At 45.9% G+C, this 22,710-nt stretch overlaps 1 protein-coding gene and 1 long non-coding RNA gene across 3 annotated transcripts in view; one reads left to right on the forward strand and one right to left on the reverse strand.

Annotated features, from left to right (window-relative positions):
- Nucleotides 1–4,905: 4,905 nt before the first annotated feature.
- Nucleotides 4,906–19,811, reverse strand: LOC132817731 (uncharacterized). Its single transcript, XR_009644908.1, has 3 exons — nt 19,748–19,811; nt 14,513–14,563; nt 4,906–5,120 (listed from the first exon to the last, which is right to left on the reverse strand). It is a non-coding gene; the product is annotated as an uncharacterized LOC132817731 (long non-coding RNA).
- Nucleotides 19,258–22,710, forward strand: part of adcy5 (adenylate cyclase 5) — a 424,581-nt gene continuing 421,128 nt past the window's right edge. For both annotated transcript variants that reach the window (XM_060828269.1, XM_060828270.1), the window contains exon 1: nt 19,258–21,517. In XM_060828269.1, the coding sequence (XP_060684252.1) occupies nt 20,576–21,517 (942 nt within the window). In that variant the 5' untranslated portion in view covers nt 19,258–20,575. The remainder of the gene's footprint in view (nt 21,518–22,710) is intronic.

The raw sequence follows: 22,710 nt of genomic DNA on the forward strand, positions 1-22,710 counted from the left end.
ATGAAGGGCTTCTTCAATGAAGAGCAGTTGAGGGCTCTCGGTTTGTACTCAATGGAGTGTAGAAAGATGAGGCGGTTGGGGGGAAGGGGGGAGATGTGACTGAAACTTGCAGAATACTGAGAGGCCTGGATAGAATGGACATGGAGAACATGTTTGAAGAACAACCCTTTAGAACTGAGAGGAGGAGGAATTTCTTCAGCCAAAGAGTGATGAATATGTGGAACTCATTGCTGCAGAAGGATATGGAGGCCAAGTCATTGAGTGTATTTAATACAGAGATAGATAGATAGATTCTTGATTAGTAAGGGGATCAAAGGTTACAGGGAGAAAGCAGGAGAATGGGCTGAGAAACATCAGCCATGATCAAATTGTGGATCAGACTTGATGGGCCTAACAACTTAATTCTGTTCCTATATCTCACCGTTTTGGTAGAGGAATGGGAAGGTGACAATTGGCATTTCAAACATTTGAAGTTATGTACAGTTTAGGGTCTATCTTCAGTGGCAAGATTCAAGGGATGAAGTTCTTCTCCAAGCAACACCAAGAGGTGGTGATGTCCTTTAGGGAAAGAACTCTGGTCTTGTGACATGGTCCAGCTTAAATAAGACTCCATTCACATAGCAGAATCTTAGCTGTGATTAAGGAAGGGTAATAAATTAACATTTTGTTTTTAATTCTGTGGTCGAGGAACAATGGTCTAGGGATGTGGGTTCAAATCTCATCCCCACAGCTGATAGAATGTAATTTCAATTAAAGTGTCTGGACTTAAAATCTAGTCTATTGGTGATCATGTTATAACATCAATTCATATGACATTGGTGCCAAAGTAGGCCATTTAATGGGATCATGGCTGATCTGATGTTGCTCAACTCCACTTTCTTGCTTTTTCCTCATAAATCTTGATTCCTTTACTGATTTCTGGGACAGAACAGTCGCTCAATGGTCAGCACCACTGTCTCACAGAACCAAGGACCCGGGTTCAATTCCAGCCTCAGCCGACTGTCTGATGTAGAGTTTGACCATTTTCCCCGTGTCTGCGTTAGTTTCATCTGGGTTTTCTTGTTTCCTCCCACTGTCTAAAGATGTGCAGATAGGTGGATAGGCCATGCTAAATTGCCCATAGTGTCCAGGGATGTGCAGGCTAGATGGATTAGCCATTGGAAATATCGGGTTATAGGGGTAAGCTGGGGTGGGGGTCTGGGTGAAATGTTTTTCAGAGGTCTGGTGTGAACTCATTGGTCCAAATGGCCTACTTCCACACTGTAGGGATTCTATGATTCAAGATCTGTCTACCTTAGCCTTGAAGACACTCCACCATCCACTGAGAGAGAAAATTCTTCATCACATCTGTCTTAAATATGCGATAACTTATTCTCATATTATGTCCTCTGGTCCTAAACTCTCTCATGAGGGGCAACACCTTTCCACATCTAAGAATTTTCTATGTTTCAATAAGGCTACCACACAATTTTTGTAAATTCTGATGAGAACAGGCCCAACCTACTCAACCTCTCCTCATAAGACAGTCTCTCCAAACCTGAACCTTGTCTGGACTGCCTCCAATGTCAGCATATCTTTCCTTAGACCTAAAGCTGTCCACAGCTTTCCCACTGTGGCCTGACTTGTGCCATGGAATGGGGTTGAGTCTTAAATAGCCTTTCAAGCCACTGTAGGTGTACCTAACCCCGCAGACTGCAGTGGTTTGAGAAGGCACCTCATCACCGCCTTCTCAAAGGGCAGTTAGGGATGGGAACATAAATGTTGGCCTGGCTAGCAGCACCTACATTTTGAGTAGTTAATTGAAGAGAAACCATTTGACCACATCTCACTGCTGCGTCTGGGATGCTGGCTGTGTGTAAGAGATTAGCTGTTTTTTTCCCCTGTATTACTGCACTGCAAACAGTAATTTATGGCCTGTAAAGTGACTTGGAATGTTTCTGGAAGACATGATAAGGAATTAAACATTTTTTTTCCCTTCCGCTGTTTTATTCTCTCCAGCAGTCACAGTCACATCCTTATGGTACCATATGCTGTTAATGAGCTGCCTCTTAGAACAGTAAATGGCTGCTTACAGGGACTGAAACATAAGCCTTTTCGATGTGTCTTTAATGTGCAGATAGGAAAGAAAATGATGTTCAGAATTTAATGCTGGAGAAGTATTTTCTGTTTTAAACAGAAATTACTTGGAGTCTAGAGTTTTTGTTTCTAAATGGTTTGCTTAACCTTTCATTCAATGTCAGAAATTGATAACCCCAAATCCACATTACGCTGTTTGTACTGGATATAAATCAAAACCAGAAATTCCTTGGAGTCGCTCATGCTCTGCTCCAGTAACTAAGTGCAGTGCTCATTCACTGTGAGAGAATTCTCCTACTTTACACAGAACATAGGATAGGAAAGAGCTCACCACTAATGGGTCTGGGAAAGTGGTTGTGAGCTGCCCTTCTTTTACTGCCACAGTCCATTTGGTGCAGGGACATCCAGGTTTGATTCGGGTGGGAGTTCCAGGATTTTGACCCAGTGACAGTTGAGAAAGAACAACATATTTCCAAGTCAGGTCTATGTGTGACTTGAAATGGACTCAGATGATGGTGTACCCGCTGCTGTTGTCATTCTAGATGGTAAAGGTTGCACGTTTGGAATGTGTTGCTGAAAGGGCTTTGGTGAGTTGCTGCAGTGATTTTTTTTAGAAGGTAGGCATTGTTGTTACAGTGTGTTGGTGGAAGAGGCAAGGGATTTTCATCATGGTGGATGAGGGTGTCAATTAAGTAGACTGCTTTACCCTTAATGGTGATGTGTGTTTTGAATGTTATTGGAGCTGTACTCATCCAGGCAAGTGTCACATCACATTCATGAGTTCTGCTTTGTAGATGGTGAATGGGCTTATGGAGCCATGAGGTGAGATGTTACATACAGAACTGCCTGCTCTTGTAGCCGTATTTATGGCTTGTACAGTTCACTTTCTGATCAATGATAACCTATTTTGACCATAAATGCTGTTAGAAATTAATAACGCTTAAATTTGTGAGTCCTGATGAAACTTCAACTCCCCAGCTCCTCTGATGCTGCTTGACCTGCTGTGCTTTTTCCAGCTCCACACTTTATCGACTCTGACTTTCCAGCATCTGCTGCCCTCACTATCTCCACGTAGTGCTATTCATATCAACATATTTCAGGACGTTCAAAAAGCAAGTGAATATCCTGTTTACTCTGAGAGCTGGATCATGTCAAGGACTCTCCACATGTAAATAAGGGTGATTTGGCAACAGGCTGCCGGCCTCTGTGGGGTTATTTAACAAGGCACCTATCGAGAAAGGAATGCCAGCAATTTCAAGGCCAACGATCAATTCCGCCTCTCCTGCCAAATGTGCAGTTGGAGATGTGACTCTCAGATCAAGCTCATCAGCTACGCAAGGACCCACAGAACCCATGACTTTCTTAGGTGGACAATCATTCTTGTTTAGATCAGAGCGGTGCTGGAAAAGCACAGCAGGTCAGGCAGCATCCGAAGAGCAGGAAAATCGGGCAAAAGCCCTTCATCAGGATTCCTGATGATTTTCCTGATCCTCGGATGCTGCCTGACCTGCTGTGCTTTTCCAGCACCACTCTGATCTAAAGCCCTCACTTTTGCCTGATCAGTCTTGTTCACAAGTGACTGACAATGGTGGCCTACATGTGGCTCAAGAGCCACAGCAATGTGGTTGTCTCTTAACTGCCCTCTGAAATGGCCTTAGCAAGCCATTCAGTTGAAAGGGCAGTTAGGGATGGGTAATAAATGCTGGCAACACCTACGTCACACAAATTAATTTTGAAAGATTTCCCTGGTAGAAACTCTCATTGGTCTTTGTAAGGATAGTTCACATGTAGAGCATAGTTTCTTGAATGGCAGGATCTGACACAATTTTTCTTTGTCGAGGACAGAGCCTCAAATAAATGTTAGACCCTCACATTTTCATAATGCAAAGCTCCAAATGCCTATTTCAGCCACAGGCTCTGATCACCTTTTTCACTATCTTTGCCAACACACTGGATGCACACTGATCTGCCCTAAACCATGTACATTGACTGTGATCTATCAGACAGTTTGGTGCCCACTTCACTCCTGTTAAATGATCATAGCATCATCCAATTTGTAGTCCGTGGACTAGTGTGTGCCAACTGTTCTCAGTTATCTTCCCAGACGTACTGTCATGTGACACTCATTTATTTGTTGCCTTACCCCAACCACACTCCTGCCATTGGACACCTGGTATATCAACCTTACTGTGCTCTGCCTTCCTGTGCCATAATACAGGAGCAGAAGTAGGCTATTTGGCCCATCAAGTCTGCACTGCCATTCAATGAGAATCCTCAACTCCATTCCCCTGCCTTTTCTCCATTATCCTGATTGAAATTCTGTTTATAGTGAACAGCCTCCTGACAACCTTGTCAATAAGAATGGCCTCACCCTCCCATCACCCTGCACCACTCTCCTCACCAAGCAACTCATAAATTAAAACATTCAAACAAAATTAAAAGATGTCTGAATATTGTTTTTTCAGAGGTGGGTGGAAGCAGTGTTCAGGACATTAACACTATAGGCTTATTTACATCAAATGGTTTGAACAGGCTGTCAAGGCTAATTAGACATGCTTGTCTCACCACTAACCCCCACATCCCATGAAAAAATTATGAAAAGAACTCCAGAATAGTCCCGGAGTGTGGCAACCCCCCTGTGAAGTCCAGACCATCCAGCCTGTCATATCTTTGACTCTTCAGTCATATCTTGTGATTTCTTTTTCCATGCATTTCTTTCATGATTAAGTAAAGGAATATTTATTATGATCTGCCATAAATTTACTTTGCAGTAATGCAAACTGATGTTGGTTATCCAGCACGTCGCACTTGTCTTGAGAGAAGGTTCTATGTTCACCTCATCTCTCTCACTTGGTATTTTATGTACCTACTGAGCTCTCCTTTTAACCTTTTTCTCTTGAGACGGTTGAGCATGCTCTTGTTTAATCTTCCCTTGTCATTCATTTCCCTTCACAGTTGGAATCAATCACAGTTAACATGCTTGTTACAGCAACTGCAAGCTTATTTCCACGAATACTGGATGCCTTGCAGCATTTTAATGGGTGCTGTAGGGGGGAAAGTAGGCAAAATGAGTTTTGAAATTGACTTGAAAATCCTTTCAACCATATTTTTTGATATTATACCTCTTGCAAATATGGAATATGTTTCATTATTTTTTTTCTCCTACGGTAATAAAGATTAAGGAAGCAAGGCAGAGTTAAGCTACAGATCTGATATGATTTGACTGAATGGTTGAACAGGCTTGAGGGGTTGAATGGCCTTTTCACATTATTATGTTTCTGAAATATTCTGAAGGATTTCTTCTCTTTAATCTTCTCAATTCCTTAACCCATCCCGTTGCAGCTTTAAAAACCTCTTCCGGCCCTTCCTCAAATTGGCCAAACCTTCAGCCACCTTTCCTGACACCTCTTAACCAACTCTTGTCCAACCTGAAGACAGAGGAGATGCAGAGCCTGAATTTCCATTCTCAAAATGTGTAGAGCTGGATCAATTCTGCAAAAGCTGGGCCCTGGTGCCCTGGGACATGTAAGGAAAAGAATGAAGTTCTGCCCCTTATTCAGTTAGTTTTCAAACCCCAAACCCACACATTCCACATGCTCCACCCATGTCAGCTTATTCTTACCCAATGACCCCTACTCACAATTCTATTTATGTCCCTGTACACACCTCCATCATCCCTAAGCATGTGTTAACCCATAACTGTTTACTCATCCCCATGATCCTGTACAGTCCTTATGCCACTTTGGCATACATCCATATCAGGGCTGCAGATGCTGGAAACCAGATTCTAGATTGGAGTGGTGCTGGAAAAGCACAGCAGTTCAGGCAGCATCTGAGGAGCAGGAAAATTAACGTTTCGGGAAAATTGTCAATTTTCCTGTTGCTCGGATGCTGCCTGAACTGCTGCGCTTTTCCAGCACCACTCTAATCATACATCCATATCAGCCAATGCCATTACAGCCTCAACACCAACTCACCTAATCTATAAATAGCAGATCTCAGGAGCTAAGTTGAGATGAAAAGTGTTAGAACATAGAACATAGAACAATACAGCACAGAACAGGCCCTTCGGCCCACGATGTTGTGCCGAACATTTGTCCTAGCTTAAGCATCTATCCATGTACCTATCCAATTGCTGCTTAAAGGTCATCAATGATTCTGACTCTGCCACTCCCACAGGCAGCACATTCCATGCCCCCACCACTCTCTGGGTAAAGAACCTACCCCTGATATCCCCCCTATACCTTCCACCCTTCACCTTAAATTTATGTCCCCTTGTTATAATTCTAAATGTCTACTCATTTAACATCTCACAGAGATATCACTGCACTTATCTAAAAACATATTTTACCTCCCCAAAGGGATGTCTTACTGCTCCAAAAAAACTGTGGTTAGATTGGACCTCCTGCAAATTGTAAAGCCTACAGGTCATGTTTTTATGTATTTTACAATCAAGGGTCGTTCAAAAACAGAACTGAACCTGCAACGTGGATGTGCAAATTGCAACATGCCCTCATTCTTTCTCTGCTGAAAATGGTGGTTACTGGTTTTACTGGTTGGACTTTTAGAATCAGTCCTTTAGCGCAATCTTAACAAAAATTCAGAATTCAGTCTCCCAAACACATTCCTTCTTGCCAAATGCCACCAAAAACAGACTTAAAGTTAGAAAGCTTGCATTTATATAATACCTTGCATGAGGCAATACAGAGCGAGAGGCCATAGGTTTATGGTAAGGGGTGGCAGATTTAAACTGAAAATGTGTTGCTGGAAAAGCGCAGCAGGTCAGGCAGTATCCAAGGAGCAGGAGAGTCAACGTTTTGGGCATGAGCCCTTCTTCAGGTATCACCACCAGGACAGAACCCCACTGGTCCTCACCTACCACCCCACCAACCTCCACATAAAAAAAAATTAAAGGCAGATTTAAAACAGAATTGAGGAGAAATTACTTTCTCTAAAAAGGTCATGAGTCTGTGGTATTCACTTCCTCAGAGTGCAGTGGATGCTGGGACATTAAGGAGGTGATAGACAGATTTTTAATTAGAAATGGGTTAAGGGTTATGGGGAACGGACTGGAAAATGGACTTGAGGCTGACAGCTTTCAGCCATGATTGTATTAACTGGAGGAACAGGCTCGAATTACTTACTCCTGCTCCTAATGTCCTAATGAGCTCAAGATGTCTCCAAATATTTTATTTAAAATAATTAAGTATTTCTGAAGTGCAGCTGTAGCTGTAGTGTGTCAAATGCAGAAAATAGTTGAAGATAAATATCAGCCAGGACAACAGGGGCTTTTGTTTTAAACAAAGTCATGGGAACTTTTATGAGGGAGTAAATAGGGATTTGGGTTAACACCTTACCTAAAAGATCACACCTCTGGCAGTGCTACAGCTTTCAGTTCTTCACTGGAGTGTCAGCATCTTGCCCTCAAGTCCTTAAAGTTGGTAATAAACCCAGGAATTAATTAATTCCCAAATATAGGGATGTGACCACTGAGTAAAATGAATAGTAAAGAGAGTAGAGATAGGTAAAGTGACTCATGTGGAGATGGCACAGGGTTGATGGGCCTAATGGCATGACTCCACGACATTCTGAGATTCAATTTTCTGCTAGTTTAGGGATCTTGCTATCTCGATAGTGGCTCTTCTTTGAGATACTTTCCAGAAAGTTGATCAAGTATTTTTACAAATGAAAGTCTTTTATTTCAAATTCTGATCTTTGTTGATGCTCCTTTTGCGCAGCATTGAGGTCATCGGACAAGTGTATTATACTGTTCATGCATGAATTAAAATTCAAATCCAGCGCAAACAATCTGTCATAGACTGAAGTCTTTTGCATGTCAACTGCTGTTGTTTTATAACTTCTGCCAGAAACAGCTGTCATCAGTCGTTGTACACTGTACAGGCTAAATATTTGTAGCATTGCTAACAATGCTATCTAAACCTGGCATTCTGGTAGTGCTATACAAGGGCATCGCTATTTTGGAAATCCTTGATGAGATCGAATCTGCAAAATAAATTACTTACTGGTACATCTCTTTTGAAAAAAGCAGCATGTCTGTACAATATTAATAATAGCATTTCTCAGAGAAATCTGCACTAGTGACTGTAATCCATAGGTCAAAACCTAAGACAGTAACTTCAATCTTACCAATACATAATGGATGTAGAGGATGGCAGGGGTTTGATTATGTTAATGCCATTGCAGGTCAATTTGAAGTGGTTAGACTCTCTCTCCATCTCAGAGAAGGCCCCTTCTCTGGCATGAATGTCACAAGCCACTTAGCAAGTTGTTTAGACCTTGCTGCATACAGGCAAGGACTCCTTCACTATCTGAGCAATTGTGAATGGTGCTGAAAGGTTTAATTGTCCACAAATGGTTCACTTTTGGAATATTTCCACTTTTAGGACGATGCTCTCTTTCCTGGATTCGCACAGAGGGCACCCAGTCATGTGCCCACCTCTGGCTCTCTCGTGATCGTTGTACCGCCTCTAAATTGTCAGATGATTTGTCCATAGTCCAGGACTGGATAAGCAGAAATTTCCTCCAATTTCACATTTGTAAATCAAAGCCATTGCTTTTGGATGTGATTCTCCGCCCACCGCTGCTCCCTCCTCCTTGGCTATTGTCTGCTGCTCAACCAGGATGTACACAGGCTCGCTGTCCTATCATCCCATTCCAATCATCTTATCTGCTGTCTATCACCAAGACCCATCTCCATCAAATTGCCCATCCCTACCTCCTCATACACCCCTCTACCTTCTCTAGACATTTGGCTACTTCAATATTGTCCCGGCTAGTCTCTCATTTCCCACCTACCACAAATTTCAAATAAATTTCCAAGAAATGTTACCCGCACTCTAATATAAGTGGAGGTGCTGACATCATGGTAACTGAACTGGTCATACAGAGCTGAAAAATGTGTTGCTGGAAAAGCGCAGCAGGTCAGGCAGCATCCAAGGAGTAGGAGAATCGACATTTTGGGCATAAGCCCTTCTTCAGGTCATACTGGTCATACAGAGACCCAAGCTAATGCCCCAGCGACACTGGTTCAAATCTCACTTTGACAGATGGAGAAATTTGAATTCAACAAAAGATCTGGAACTAAAACAAGAGGAAAGCTTGCCTAATGGTGACCATGTAACAATTGCCATTAAAAACTCATCTGGTTCACTAATCTGACATCCTAATCTAATCTGGCCTACGTGTGACTCCAGAAATACAGTAATGTGGTTGACTCTTAACTGCCCTCTGAAATGGATGAGCAAGCCACTCACCTCAAAGAGCAGTTAGGGATGGGCAATAAATGTTGGCCTTGCCAACAGTTATGTGAAAGAATAAGTAATTAAAACCTGTTGTGAAAGGATATACGGATGGAATCTCTTTCGTCACCCAAAAAGAAGGGCTGACTTAATTGAGCCCTTTAAGGTTATGAAAGTTCTGAAATAGCAGACAAAGAGAAAATGTTTCCACTTGTGGGGGCAGTACCAAAATAGAGATTAGATTAGATTATTTACAGTGTGGAAACAAGTCCACACCGACCCGCCAAAGCACAACCCACCCATACCCCTTCACCATGGGCAATTTAGCATGGCCAATTCACCTGACCTGCACATCTTTGGACTGTGGGAGGAAACCCACGCAGACCCAGGGAAAATATGCAAACTCCACACAGACAGTCGCCTGAGGCAGGAATTGAACCTGGGTCTTAGGCTCTGTTGAAGCAGCGGTGCTAACCACTGTGTCACCTACTATCTGTATAAGGCACAGCAACTGATAAACTGGTAGGAAATTCAGAAGAAACCTGTTTATTCAAAAGGTAGTCCTACCACAGAGAATGGTTGAAGAGAATGATAGAGACAAATTTATGGGGAGGATAAATAAGCTTATGAAAGAGAAGGGTGTAGTGATTCTGACGAGGTCAGCCAACTACACCTCATAGAATATCCCCTGATTGGGGGAAAAATAAACAAGAGTGTCAGAGGTTCTAAGAAAAGAGAAAAAAAAACAGGAGTGTTCTGATGACCTCCTCGTGGGTCTGCTCCTGGGCCTGGCTAAACCAGCCATAAACAGTTCCAGGCAGCGGGCCGTGGAGGGGATCGTTAGGGCAGATTGCCTGCCCCTCTTCCGCGGTTATGTCAGAGTCTGGGTGTCTCTGGAGAAGGAGCACACGGTATCCACCAACACCCTTGAGCTGTTCAGGGAGAGGTGGGCACCACAGGGAGTGGAGAGTTTTAATTCCCCCTCCAACTCTATTTTGATTTAATCGCTGCCCTGCCCTTAACTTTCTTTTGATCCCGCAGCATTGCCCTTTGTCGAGAACGGCCCTGCTTGTCACTGGCCACTCGGGTGTTTCCTTTCTTCCTGGTGGTGGAAAATAAATAGAGATTTACACACTTGTTGTTCTTCACTGTGTTGTACACCTGCACACACATGACATGGCTGCTGAGAAAAAATAAGCATTACCATTGTAGGCGGTAGTGTGGGGGACAAAGAAAAAAGGTAAAAAAGACAAAAGAAAAACAAGAGTGTCAGACATCCTGTTCACTCTGAGAGCTGGCTCTGAGGGAGCTGAATCAGTGTCAAGGATCCCCACGTGTAAATAAAGGGTGACTTGGTGATGATATACTGGCCTCTGTGTCATTATTACAATGGTGATGAGAGAAAAACACACTCCTGAATAAATTTGCTCGCAGTAGTTGTCTTTGAATTGGCGTAAGCATTTCTGGCATCATGCTGTTATTCTGGAAACTTGACTAGTTTGATCCAGCCATTGAAGAATAGGCCCAGTATGTGGAAGGAATGTGTTATTTTTTCCAGGCAAATGACATTGGAGCAGATGAAGAGCAACAGTAATTCTGACAGCTTGCGGGCCTGAAGCTTTTTCGATTATTAGGAGCCTACCTTTCCCTGAGGCTTCAAATACTAGAATCTTTCAAGAGTTGACAATTTAGTTAAGGAATATTAAGCCTCCTCTAATTCTGGTATACTATTGGTTTTACAATTCAAGAACCAGGGTAATCTGCTTTCAGATTTTTGATGAGGTTAATTCAACTGGCAGAGGCATGTGTCTTTGGTTTCACTCTTAATGAGATGCTGAGAGACTGTTTGGTAGATGGGATTAATGATGTAATCGTGAAAAAGCATCTAATAGCTGAAACCCAACTGGACGTCACACTGGCACTACAACTGGCTTTATCATTGGAAAATGCAGAAAGTGGAACATATTGAGTTGCAGGGTATTCCGATGGAAGTGGATACCCTCACCAATCTGACTGAGCTTGGGGAACACCACATGAGTGAAGGCAATTGCATAATGTCACTCAGGACCCATCCTGAACAGAGGGTCTCGATAGGCCAGCCCACAGCCCAACTCCAAAACAAAGCCAAGCCTCAGCCAAACGGGATCTGACCGGTAAGCCATTGTAGTTGCTGCTGGTATGCAGATTCGAGAGAGCAAAAGAATCCCACTAAGCCTAAATTGAGTAAGAGAACTCATAGGCCAGTGGGAGGCAGCTCAATACATCTGCGTTTGCTACTTGGTCTCCACTCAGTATTAGAGAACAATGCTGAACTTGGTCTGAAGCTATGGACAGCACTGCCTTGTCTTCTCTAAGTCGACCCAGCAGGAGTTTGAAACAGAAGTTGCTGAAAAAGCTCAGCAGGTCTGGCAGCATCGCTGGAGAAAAATTAAAGTTAACATTTCAGGTCAAGTGACCCTTCCTCAGAACTGAGTAAGGGTCAGTCGACCCGAAATGTTAATTCTGATTTCTCTCCACAGATGCTGCCAGACCTTCTAAGCTTTTCCAACAATTTCTTTTCTTGTTTCTAATTGACAGCATTCGCACTTCTTTCAGTTTTTATTTAAGGGTTTGTGTCTGTTATTATTACAAATGTAAGTGTGTAAAGGTATTGGTGGACTTTCCAGGGTGCGCACTCTTTTGGATACTAGCCTATGAGTTCTCTTACTCAATTTAGGCTTAGTGGGAGGTGGCGGAAATGACGATGGATAATATGATGTATATGAAGGTTAGTGGGGTGGTAGTATCCGCCACAAATTCACCTGCACCTCCACACACATCATTTACTGCATCTGCTGCACCTGATGTGGCCTCCACTATATTGGGGAGACAGGCCGCCTACTTGTGGAATGTTTCAGAGAACACCTCTGGGATACCCGGACCAACCAATCCAACCACCCCATGGCTCAACACTTCAACTCCCCCTCCCACTCCACCAAGGACATGCAGGTCATTGGACTCCTTCATCGCCAGACCATAGCAACATGACACGGCTGGAGGAAGAGCGCCTCATTTTCCGCCTAGGAACCCTCCAACTACAAGGGATGAACTCAGATTTCTCCAGTTTCCTCATTTCCCCTCCCCCCACCTTGTCTCAGTCCCAACCCTCGAACTCAGCACCACCTTCCTAACCTGCAATCTTCTTCCTGACCTCTCGAACCATAGAACCCCTAAAGTGAGGAAGCAGACCATTTTGGCCCATTGAATCTGTGCTCCCCCTGAAGAGCATCCCACCCAGACCCAGACACACACCCTATCTCTGCAACCCCACATTTCTCATGGCTAAGCCACCTAGCCTCCACATCCCCGGACACTATGGATAATTTAGCACAGCCAACCTGCACATCTGTGAACTGTGGGAGGAAACTGGAGCACCCAGAGGAAACCCACGCTGACATGGTGAGAATGCGCAAACTCCCTCAGACCTGATTTCAAGTCATTCCAGACATATGGTGAAACTCAAATTCAATTACAAGCCAGGAATTAAAAGCTAGTCTCATGGCAACCATGAAACCACTGTTGATTTCGTAGTTTCATAGTAATAGAAGCAGAGTAGGCCATTTGCCCTGTCAAGCCTGCTCCGCCATTCATTAAGATTACAGTTGATCTATCCATTGTCTCAGCTCCTCCTACCTGCATTTTCCCGATAACCCTTAATTCCCCTACCATGCAAAAACTCATCCAATTGTGTCTTGAATATACTTAATGAAGCTGCATCTACTGCTTCCTTGGTCAGAGAATTCCACAGATTCACTGCTCTCTGGGAAAAGCAGTTCCTCCTCATCTCTGTCCTAAATCTACTCCCCCTAACCTTGAGGCCATGTCCCCAGTCCTAGTCTCACCCGCCAGCAGAAACAACTTGCCTGCCTCTATCTTATCTATCCCTTTCATAATTTTATATGCTTCTATAAGATCCCCTCTCATTCTTCTAAGTTCTAGCAAGTACAGTGCCAGGCGGCTCAACCTGTCCTCACAGGGTTACCTCCTCATCTCTGGAATCAATCTGGCGAACCTCCTCTGCACCAGCTCCAAAGCTAGTGTATCCTTCCTCAGGTAAGGAGACTAAGGCTGCGCACAATACTCCAGGTGTGACCTCACAAACACCATGAACAAATGCAGCAGAACTTCCCTGCTCTTCAATTCAATCCCTCTCGCAATGAAAGCCAATGTTCCATTTGCCTTCCTGACTATGTGTTGCACCTGCATATCAACTTTTAGCAATTCATGTACATGCACTCCTTAGTCCTTCTGCACAACAGCATACTGCAATCTTCCACCATTTAAATAATACTCTGACCTACTATTTTTACTTCCAAAGTGGAAAACCTCACATTTGCCAACATTGTACTCCATATGCCAGACCCTTGCTCACTCACTTAACCAATATCAATCTCTCTGCAAACCCTACATATCCTCTGCACAATTTGACTTTCCATTCAGTGTTAACAGCAAACGTGGATACATTCCACTCGGTCTCCTCTTCCAAATCATTTATATATATCATGGAAAGTTGTGAGCCCCACACTGACCTGCTCACCACTGATCTCCAACCAGAGAAACACCCAACTCTCTGCTTTCTATTGGTGAACCAGTCCTCTGTCCATGCTAGTACATTCCCTGCAACTCCATGCATTGTTATCTTATGGATGAGTCTTTTATGTGGCATCTTATCGAATGCCTTCTGGAAATCCAAATATACAACATCCATCTGTTCCTCTCCATCCACCTCACTTATTACATCCTCAAAGAGCTCCATAACCTTCTCTTCCTGAATCCATGCTGCGTCCGACTGATGGAACCCTTTCCATCCCAATGTCTTACTATTTCTTCTTTAATGATAGACTCCAGCATTTTCCTGACTACAGATGTTAAGCTAACTGGCTTATAGTTACTTGTCTTTTGCCTACACTTTTTTTTAAAACGAGTGTGACATTCACTGTCTTCCACCCCACCGGGACCTGCCCAGAGTCCAGTGAAGTTTGGTAAATTACCACTAACGCATCTACTATAACTTCTGCCATTTCTTTCAGCCCCCTGGGATGCACTCCATCAGCACCAGGGGGACCTATCTACCTTTAGACCCTCACGTTTGCTCAACACTATTCCTTTAGTGATAACAATTGAATTAAGGTCCTCACCTCCCATCGTATCCCGAACATCATTCTTTGGCGCGTTAGACACATCTTCCACTGTGAATATGGACACAAAATAGTTATTCAAGGCCTTGTTTCAGCATTACCCAATATTAATTCCCTTTCTCATCCTGCAAGGGACCTATGTACACTTTAGCCACCCTCTCCCGATTTTATATATAGAAAAACATTTTCCAGTTTTTACACTCTGTGCTAGATTGCATTCATAATCTATCTTTCCTTTCTTTATTGCTTTCTCAAGGTTCTTTGTGCTTTTTAAAGTTTTCCCAATCTTCTTGTTTCCCACTACTCTTGTGAGCCTGAGCCTTTAATTGTCTTCCTTTATTTCCTTGCTTATCCAAGGCTGGCTCTTCCTACCCTTGCTATCCTCGTTTTTGACCAGAATATACTTTCCTTGAGCACTGTGGAAAATCTCTTTGGAAGTCCTCCAGTGTTCCTCAACCAATGTTGCCTGGTATGGGGGGGAAGGTCTTATGAGGAAAGGCTGAGGGACTTGAGGCTGTTTTTGTTAGAGAGAAGGTTGAGAGGCGACTTAATTAAGACATATAAGATAATCAGAGGATTAGATAGGTTGGAAAGTGAGAGCCTTTTCCCTCTGATGGCAATGGCTAGCACGAGGGGAACATAGCTTCAAATTGAGGGGTGATAGATATAGAACAGATGTCAGAGTTTCTTTACTCAGAGTAGTAGGGGTATGGAACACACAGCCTGCAACAGTAGTAGACTCACCAACTTTAAGGGCAGTTAATGGTCATTAGATAGGTATAAAGACAAGATTGGAATAGTGTAATTTAGATGGACTTCATATTGGTTCCACAGGTCAGCATAACATCGAGGGCCAACGGGCCTGTACTGTGCTGCAATGTTCTATAGCTGAAAATGTGTTGCTGGTTAAAGCACAGCAGGTCAGGCAGCATCCAAGGAACAGGAAATTCGACGTTTCGGGCATAAGCCCTTCATCAGGAATGAGGAGAGTGTGCCAAGCAGGCTAAGATAAAAGGTAGGGAGGAGGGACTTGGGGGAGGGGCAATAGAGATGTGATAGGTGGAAGGAGGTCAAGGTGAGGGTGATAGGCCGGAGTGGGGTGGGGGCGGAGAGGTCAGGAAGAAGATTGCAGGTTAGGAGGGCGGTGCTGAGTTGAGGGAACTGACTGAGACAAGGTTGGGGGAGGGGAAATGAGGAAACTGGAGAAATCTGAGTTCATCCCTTGTGGTTGGAGGGTTCCCAGGCGGAAGATGAGGCACTCCTCCTCCAGCCGTCGTGTTGTTGTGTTCTGCCGGTGGAGGAGTCCAAGGACCTGCATGTCTTCGGTGGAGTGGGAGGGAGAGTTAAAGTGTTGAGCCACGGGGTGGTTGGGTTGGTTGGTCCGGGTGGCCCAGAGGTGTTCTCTGAAGCGTTCCGCAAGTAAGCGGCCCGTCTCCCCAATGTAGAGGAGGCCACATCGGGTGCAGCGGATGCAATAGATGATGTGTGTGGAGGTACAGGTGAACTTGTGGCGGATATGGAAGGATCCCTTGGGGCCTTGGAGGGAAGTAAGGGAAGAGGTGTGGGCGCAAGTTTTACATTTCCTGCGGTTGCAGGGGAAGGTGCCGGGAGTGGAGGTTGGGTTGGTGGGGGGTGTGGATCTGACGAGGGAGTCACGAAGGGAGTGGTCCTTGCGGAACGCTGATAGGGGAGGGGAGGGAACTATATCCCTGGTGGTGGGGTCCGTTTGGAGTTGGCGGAAATGACGGCGGATGATAAGTTGTATACGGAGGTTGGTGGGGTGGTAGGTGAGAACCAGTGGGGTTCTGTCTTGGTGGCGGTTGGAGGAGCGGGGCTCAAGGGCGGAGGAGCGGGAAGTGGAGGAGATACGGTGGAGGGCATCGTCGATCACGTCTGGGGGGAATCTGCGGTCCTTGAAGAAGGAGGCCATCTGGGCTGTGCGGTGTTGGAACTGGTCCTCCTGGGAGCAGATGTGGCGGAGACGAAGGAATTGGGAATATGGGATGGAGTTTTTACAGGGGGCAGGGTGGGAGGAGGTGTAGTCCAGGTAGCTGTGGGAGTCAGTCGGTTTATAGTAGATGTCTGTGTTGACTTGGTCGCCTGAGATAGAAATGGAAAGGTCTAGGAAGGGGAGGGAGGAGTCTGAGACAGTCCAGGTGAATTTGAGGTCGGGATGGAAGGTGTTAGTAAAGTTGATGAACTGTACACCTCCGGGCCGCCCGAACCAACCAACCCAATCACCCCGTGGCTCAACACTTTAACTCCCCCTCCCACTCCACCGAGGACATGCAGGTCCTTGGACTCCTCCACCGGCAGAACACAACTACACGACGGCTGGAGGAGGAGCGCCTCATCTTCCGCCTGGGAACCCTCCAACCACAAGGTATGAATTCAGATTTCTCCAGTTTCCTCATTTCCCCTCCCCCCACCTTGTCTCAGTCGGTTCCCTCAACTCAGCACCGCCCTTCTAACCTGCAATCCTCTTCCTGACCTCTCCGCCCCCACCCCACTCCGGCCTATCACCCTCACCTTGACCTCCTTCCACCTATCCCACCTCCATCGCCCCTCCCCCTAGTCCCTCCTCCCTACCTTTTATCTTAGCCTGCTTGGCTCTCTCTCTCCTATTCCTGATGAAGGGCTTATGCTCGAAACGTCGAATTCTCTATTCCTGAGATGCTGCCTAACCTGCTGTGCTTTAACCAGCAACACATTTGCAGTTGATGAACTGTTCAACCTCCTCGTGGGAGCATGAGGCAGCGCCGATACAGTCATCGATGTAGCGGAGGAAAAGGTGGGGGGTGGTGCCAGTGTAGTTGCGGAAGATGGACTGTTCCACATATCCTACGAAGAGGCAGGCATAGCTGGGGCCCATGCGGGTGCCCATGGCAACTCCTTTAGTTTGAAGGAAGTGGGAGGATTGAAAAGAGAAGTTATTCAGGGTGAGGACCAGTTCAGTCAGTCGAAGGAGGGTGTCGGTGGAAGGGTACTGGTTGGTGCGGCGGGAAAGGAAGAAGCGGAGGGCTTTGAGTCCTTCGTGATGGGGGATGGAGGTGTACAGGGACTGGATGTCCATCGTGAAAATAAGGCGTTGGGGACCGGGGAAGCGAAAATCCTGGAGGAGGTGGAGGGCGTGGGTGGTGTCCCGAACGTAGGTGGGGAGTTCTTGGGCTAAAGGGGACAGGACCGTGTAGAGGTATGCGGAGATGAGTTCGGTGGGGCAGGAGCAGGCTGAGACAATGGGTCGGCCGGGGCAGTCAGGTTTGTGGATTTTGGGCAGGAGGTAGAAACGGGCGGTGTGGGGTTGTGGGACTATGAGGTTGGAGGCGGTGGATGGGAGATCCCCTGAGGTGATGAAGTTATGGATGGTCCGGGAGATGATGGTTTTGTGGTGGGAGGTAGGGTCGTGGTCAAGGGGGCGATAAGAGGAGCCGTCCGCGAGCTGGCGTTTGGCCTCAGCGATATAAAGGTCGGTGCGCCAAACTACTACCGCGCCTCCCTTGTCTGCCGGTTTGATGGTGAGGTTGGGATTGGAGCGGAGGGAGTGGAGGGCTGCACGTTCCGAGGGTGAGAGGTTGGAGTGGGTGAGAGGGGTGGACAGGTTGAGTCGGTTAATGTCGCGGTGGCAGTTGGCTATAAGTAGATCGAGGGCGGGTAAGAGGCCAGCACGGGGTGTCCAGGTGGATGGGGTGCGTTGGAGGCGGGAGAAGGGGTCGTCAGAGGGTGGGCGGGAGTCTTGGTTGTGAAAGTAGGCACGGAGGCGAAGGCGGCGGAAAATATAACTTGTGTTCCCAGTCTGATTTAGCCAACTCCTTCCTCATCCCTTTATAGTCTCCCTTGTTTATGCATAACGCCCTGGTTTTAGACTGATGGCTGTAAACAAACATCTTGTTCACTTAAAGTCATCGAGATGTACAGCATGGAAACAGACCCTTTGGTCCAACCCGTCCATGCCGACCCCATATCCCAACCCAATCTTATGTCCTTTAGAGAAGGAAATCTGCCCTCCTTGCTTGGTTGGACCTCCATGATGGTTGAATTGATAATCCAAAAAAAAGGGCATGCATTGAGTCACAGAGGTCTACAATGCAGGTCAAAGTCCTTTGACCCATCGAATCTGCACCAGCCAAAAACAACCATCCAATAATTCTGAGTAAATCTTAGTTTATCTAAGTTTATCTTAGCCTGCTTGGCTCTCTCTCTTATTCCTGATGAAGGGCTTATGCTCGAAACGTCGAATTCTCTATTCCTGAGATGCTGCCTGGCCTGCTGTGCTTTGACCAGCAACACATTTGCAGCATCCAATAATTCTGATGCCATTTAGCGAAGTTCAAAAGAAGCATGGGTGATGTGAGAAAAACACATTTTTACAGTGAGTAGTTAAGGGTTTGGAATGCACTGCTTGGAAATGTGTTGGGGGCAGGTTGAATTCGTCGATTATGGATATGGGGGAGAAAGGCAGGAGTTTGACACTGGGGCTTTGGAAACAGGGCAGAGACAGTGGGGCCAAATGGCCTGTACCGTGCGCTAGTATCCATTCAGTGATGATGGGTAGGACTTTCGCGCAGAGCGCTCGGCAACGGGAGGGCGAAGCGACCCAGCGCTGCCGGAGTTAACATCGGGCCCGGAATTGGGGCTGGGCGAGGGCCGCCGCAGTCAAACCTGATTGAGCCATTGTGACGTCACCGGCCAATCGAGAGGCTAGCCAGGGGAGAGCGGACCAATGAGAGCCCGTAGAAAGGCGGGTCCACTTGGCCGTGTATCAAGTTTGAGTGACTGAGATGTAACAAAAGAGGTTGCGGAGTCTCACCACAATGTCCATTCTGAGAAGGTGCACCCCCATTCATCTCATTCTAACTGCTTCAGTCGGATCTTTCATTTTTATTTAAGATTTAAGCATTCTCCTCCCCCCAGTCCATTTCTCCCCTCCCTGCTCAACTGCATTCCGCAATATTTCAACCTTTTTTTTCCCCCATTAAGAATCGATCTTTACCATCCTGCAAGATGTCTCCCTGTTAGCCTCTGTGCAAAACCAATGCCGTTTCATTTGGATGGGGAGGAGGGTGGTCAAGAGACAATATTGGAAGTAGCTGGAACACATATGATTTCTGTAGTGCACCATCGGCAACGTGTTGAGAGTCTCTCTCTCTCTCTGTTTAAAATAAAACAGGACAAAACGCTCACGCATCGTTGATGTGCAAATCGACGACAGAATTGCTGCTGATCTGATGGCCATACCTCGCCTGCATTTAGACAGGAGCCGCGCTGGAGGGAGCAGCGCTGATCTCCCTCTCCCTCTCTCCCTATGTGACATTATTGCCAGTCTATAAAACGCTGTTCTCTTGTCTTGCGCCGCCCCAGTGGTGTCCAGGCGAGGGGGCGATGAATGGTCAGTGCTATTCCTTCACTCAGCCGGAGCGATGGAGGGACTAAACGAGTGTGAGCACTTCCCCGAGAGAAAGGGAGAAGAACTGACTGGTGCGGTTGCTTCCACGTCCCGCTGACTAATCAGAAGAGACAACATTGCCGAACTTTCCATTCTCCTGACCCGTGGACGAGGAATATTGAGAGGGGAGTAAATGGGAGCTCTTTCAGGACCGTCATAACCGCCTTGCAGGCTGTGTACGTCCAGAAGGTTTCATTTTAACTGAGAAATACATATGTTATATTGCATATCCTTAGTGAGCTATAGGCTTAAAATGGAGAAGCCACCAACCAGCTTCAGAGAAATTTTCCTTAAAGCTGGATTTAGCTGAAGATCAACTGGTGACACATCTGGGAGGTAATGGTCAATCCAGAAAATAAAAACTTCAGATTTCTGCCCAATTTAAAGGGCTGCTGATGTACCAATATTTTAAGAAAAGGCAGGAATTTGCAATTTTGCCCCGGAGTTGATGGGATTAAGCGATTTGGGAGAATTCTTCCAGGAAGGAGCACAATTATTAAAATTAAAATTGAAATTGGGACCAAGCGGCATCAGGAGTGCTTTTCCGCGTGTGGAGAATTGGATTTTGAGGAAGCAGTTTGAAGAGGGAGACTTGAGGGGAGGGTGGGAGGTTGGAGGCCATGTCCAGAGCAAACAGTGTGAGCCCTCCTGGCGCTGGGTCAGCTCCTGCAGGAGGTAACGAGCACCGGGCAGCCTGGACTGAGGGCGAGGTGGGCACCTTGCAGTCCCGAGCCAATGGGATCTCGATCCCCAGCGGAAGAGCCAGGGATAAGCGATGGAAGGGTGAAGAGGAGGATGAGGAGGCTGGCCAGCGACGGCCCGGGAAATCCAGCAGGCTCAGCTTCCGATCCAAGTCTGCCTGGCAGGAGCAGCTAGACAGGGAAGGTGGGTCAGCAAGCCGAAATAGCGTGCTCCGGGCCAGGCATCAGTTCCGTCTGGACGGGGAGGTGCGACCGAAGTCAGTGGAGGTGGGACTAGAGGAAGGGGCCATGTCGAAGTTGACTGATATTGACTCCTCGGCCTCTGATGTTGACATCTCCTTTGCGGATTGTTGTCACCGACTGTTTCGGATCTTCCAGTCCAAGAAGTTCCAGTCCGAGAAGTTGGAGAGGCTGTACCAGCGTTATTTCTTCCGTTTGAACCAGAGCAGCTTGACCATGCTGATGGGGGTTCTGGTGCTAGTCTGCGCCGTCCTGCTGGCTTTCCATTGTGTCCAGGGGAGCTACGAGCTGCCGTACCTGGTGGTCTTGGCCGTGACCATCGTCCTGGTGCTCACCCTGATGGTGGTCTGCAATCGTAACGGCTTCCACCAGGACCACATGTGGATCATCTGCTACCTGCTCATTTTGGTGATCCTGACGGTGGAAATCATTGGGCTGCTGTTGGTAGAGCCACGTTCTGCATCGGAGGGGATCTGGTGGACCATCTTCTTCATTTATATCATCTACACCTTGCTGCCCGTCCGAATGAGAGCAGCAGTTATCAGTGGAATTCTCTTGTCAGCCCTCCACCTTGGTATATCTTGGCAGAGGAACCTGGTGGACCCCTTCCTGTGGAAACAGGTAAGATTCTAATTGAAAAAGGTGTGCTTTAAAGGGGGTTTGGCTAGTTCCTTATTATTTTCCTTATTACTGCTCTTCCTTGAATGGATTGGGTACACATGGCGTTGGTGTGGTCTACCACTTCTCACAGAGTCACCAAAGTGCAATGCAGAACAAGGCTGTTTGGTCCATCATTTCTGTGCCAGGATGGATTTTTGCTTAGTTTCTTTATTATTCACTCATGGATGTGGGCATCTTTGGCTGGGCCAACATTTACAGTATTGCCCATCCTTATTTGCCCTTGAGAACATGGTGATAAGCTGCCTTCTTGAATTATTACAGTCTATGTTGTTTGCAAATAAAAACTATTTTATTGACTGCTTCTGGAGCTAATACAGTAGTGCTCTAGAAGACGGGGTTACTACTGAGACATCGATACATGTTGGGGCATCTTAGGTGAGCTGTTCAAGCTTTTCAGTGTTATGACATAATTGGTCAGCATTTGTCCTCATGAAGACCATCTTGATTTGCCTCTTGAATTTTTTTCTCTTTATTCTAAGCATGGGATGTGGGCATCACTGGCAATGTCATCATCTGTTGCCCATCCTGCTTTTCCAGAGGGAGCAGTGAGACTCGACTACATTGCTGGGTCTCTAGAGTCAAGTGTAGCCAGGGACAATGGATTTTCTTCCCTAAGGGATCTCAGTGAACCAAATGAGTTTTTACGCCACCCAGTGATAGTTTCGTGATCACATTAGCTTTCAACTGTAGACTTTCAAAGCTTAATTACATTTAGTATTGAATGTAAATTCCATCAGCTGCCATGGTTGCATTTGCTTGGTTTCTGATTTGCTTGTACAGTGATGTTATCATAATGAATGATCCCATTATGGTATTTTTGATTCTAAATAGTACTTTGATACTGAACCTTAAATATGGGTGTTGTATAATCTATAAATAGGCTTTAAAGTCTTATATTGAGAGAGCATATGGTTTCAATTAAATAGCTAACTTAGGAATGGTCAATATATTAAACTGACAGTGAGACTAGCCACTGGGACTGAATATTGTTGGCAGGCAAACTGGACTGATGGAGTGGTGTGTGGTATTTGCAAACTTTGGGACCAAATTCTTGGGCCATACATTACAACTCACTATGTCCTCATGTTCTTGTTCATGTAGCTAATGAATTGGTTTACACCAAATCATCAGCT

Source organism: Hemiscyllium ocellatum, chromosome 7 (assembly GCF_020745735.1).
Source record: "Hemiscyllium ocellatum isolate sHemOce1 chromosome 7, sHemOce1.pat.X.cur, whole genome shotgun sequence".
Taxonomy (NCBI): Eukaryota; Metazoa; Chordata; class Chondrichthyes; order Orectolobiformes; family Hemiscylliidae; genus Hemiscyllium; species Hemiscyllium ocellatum.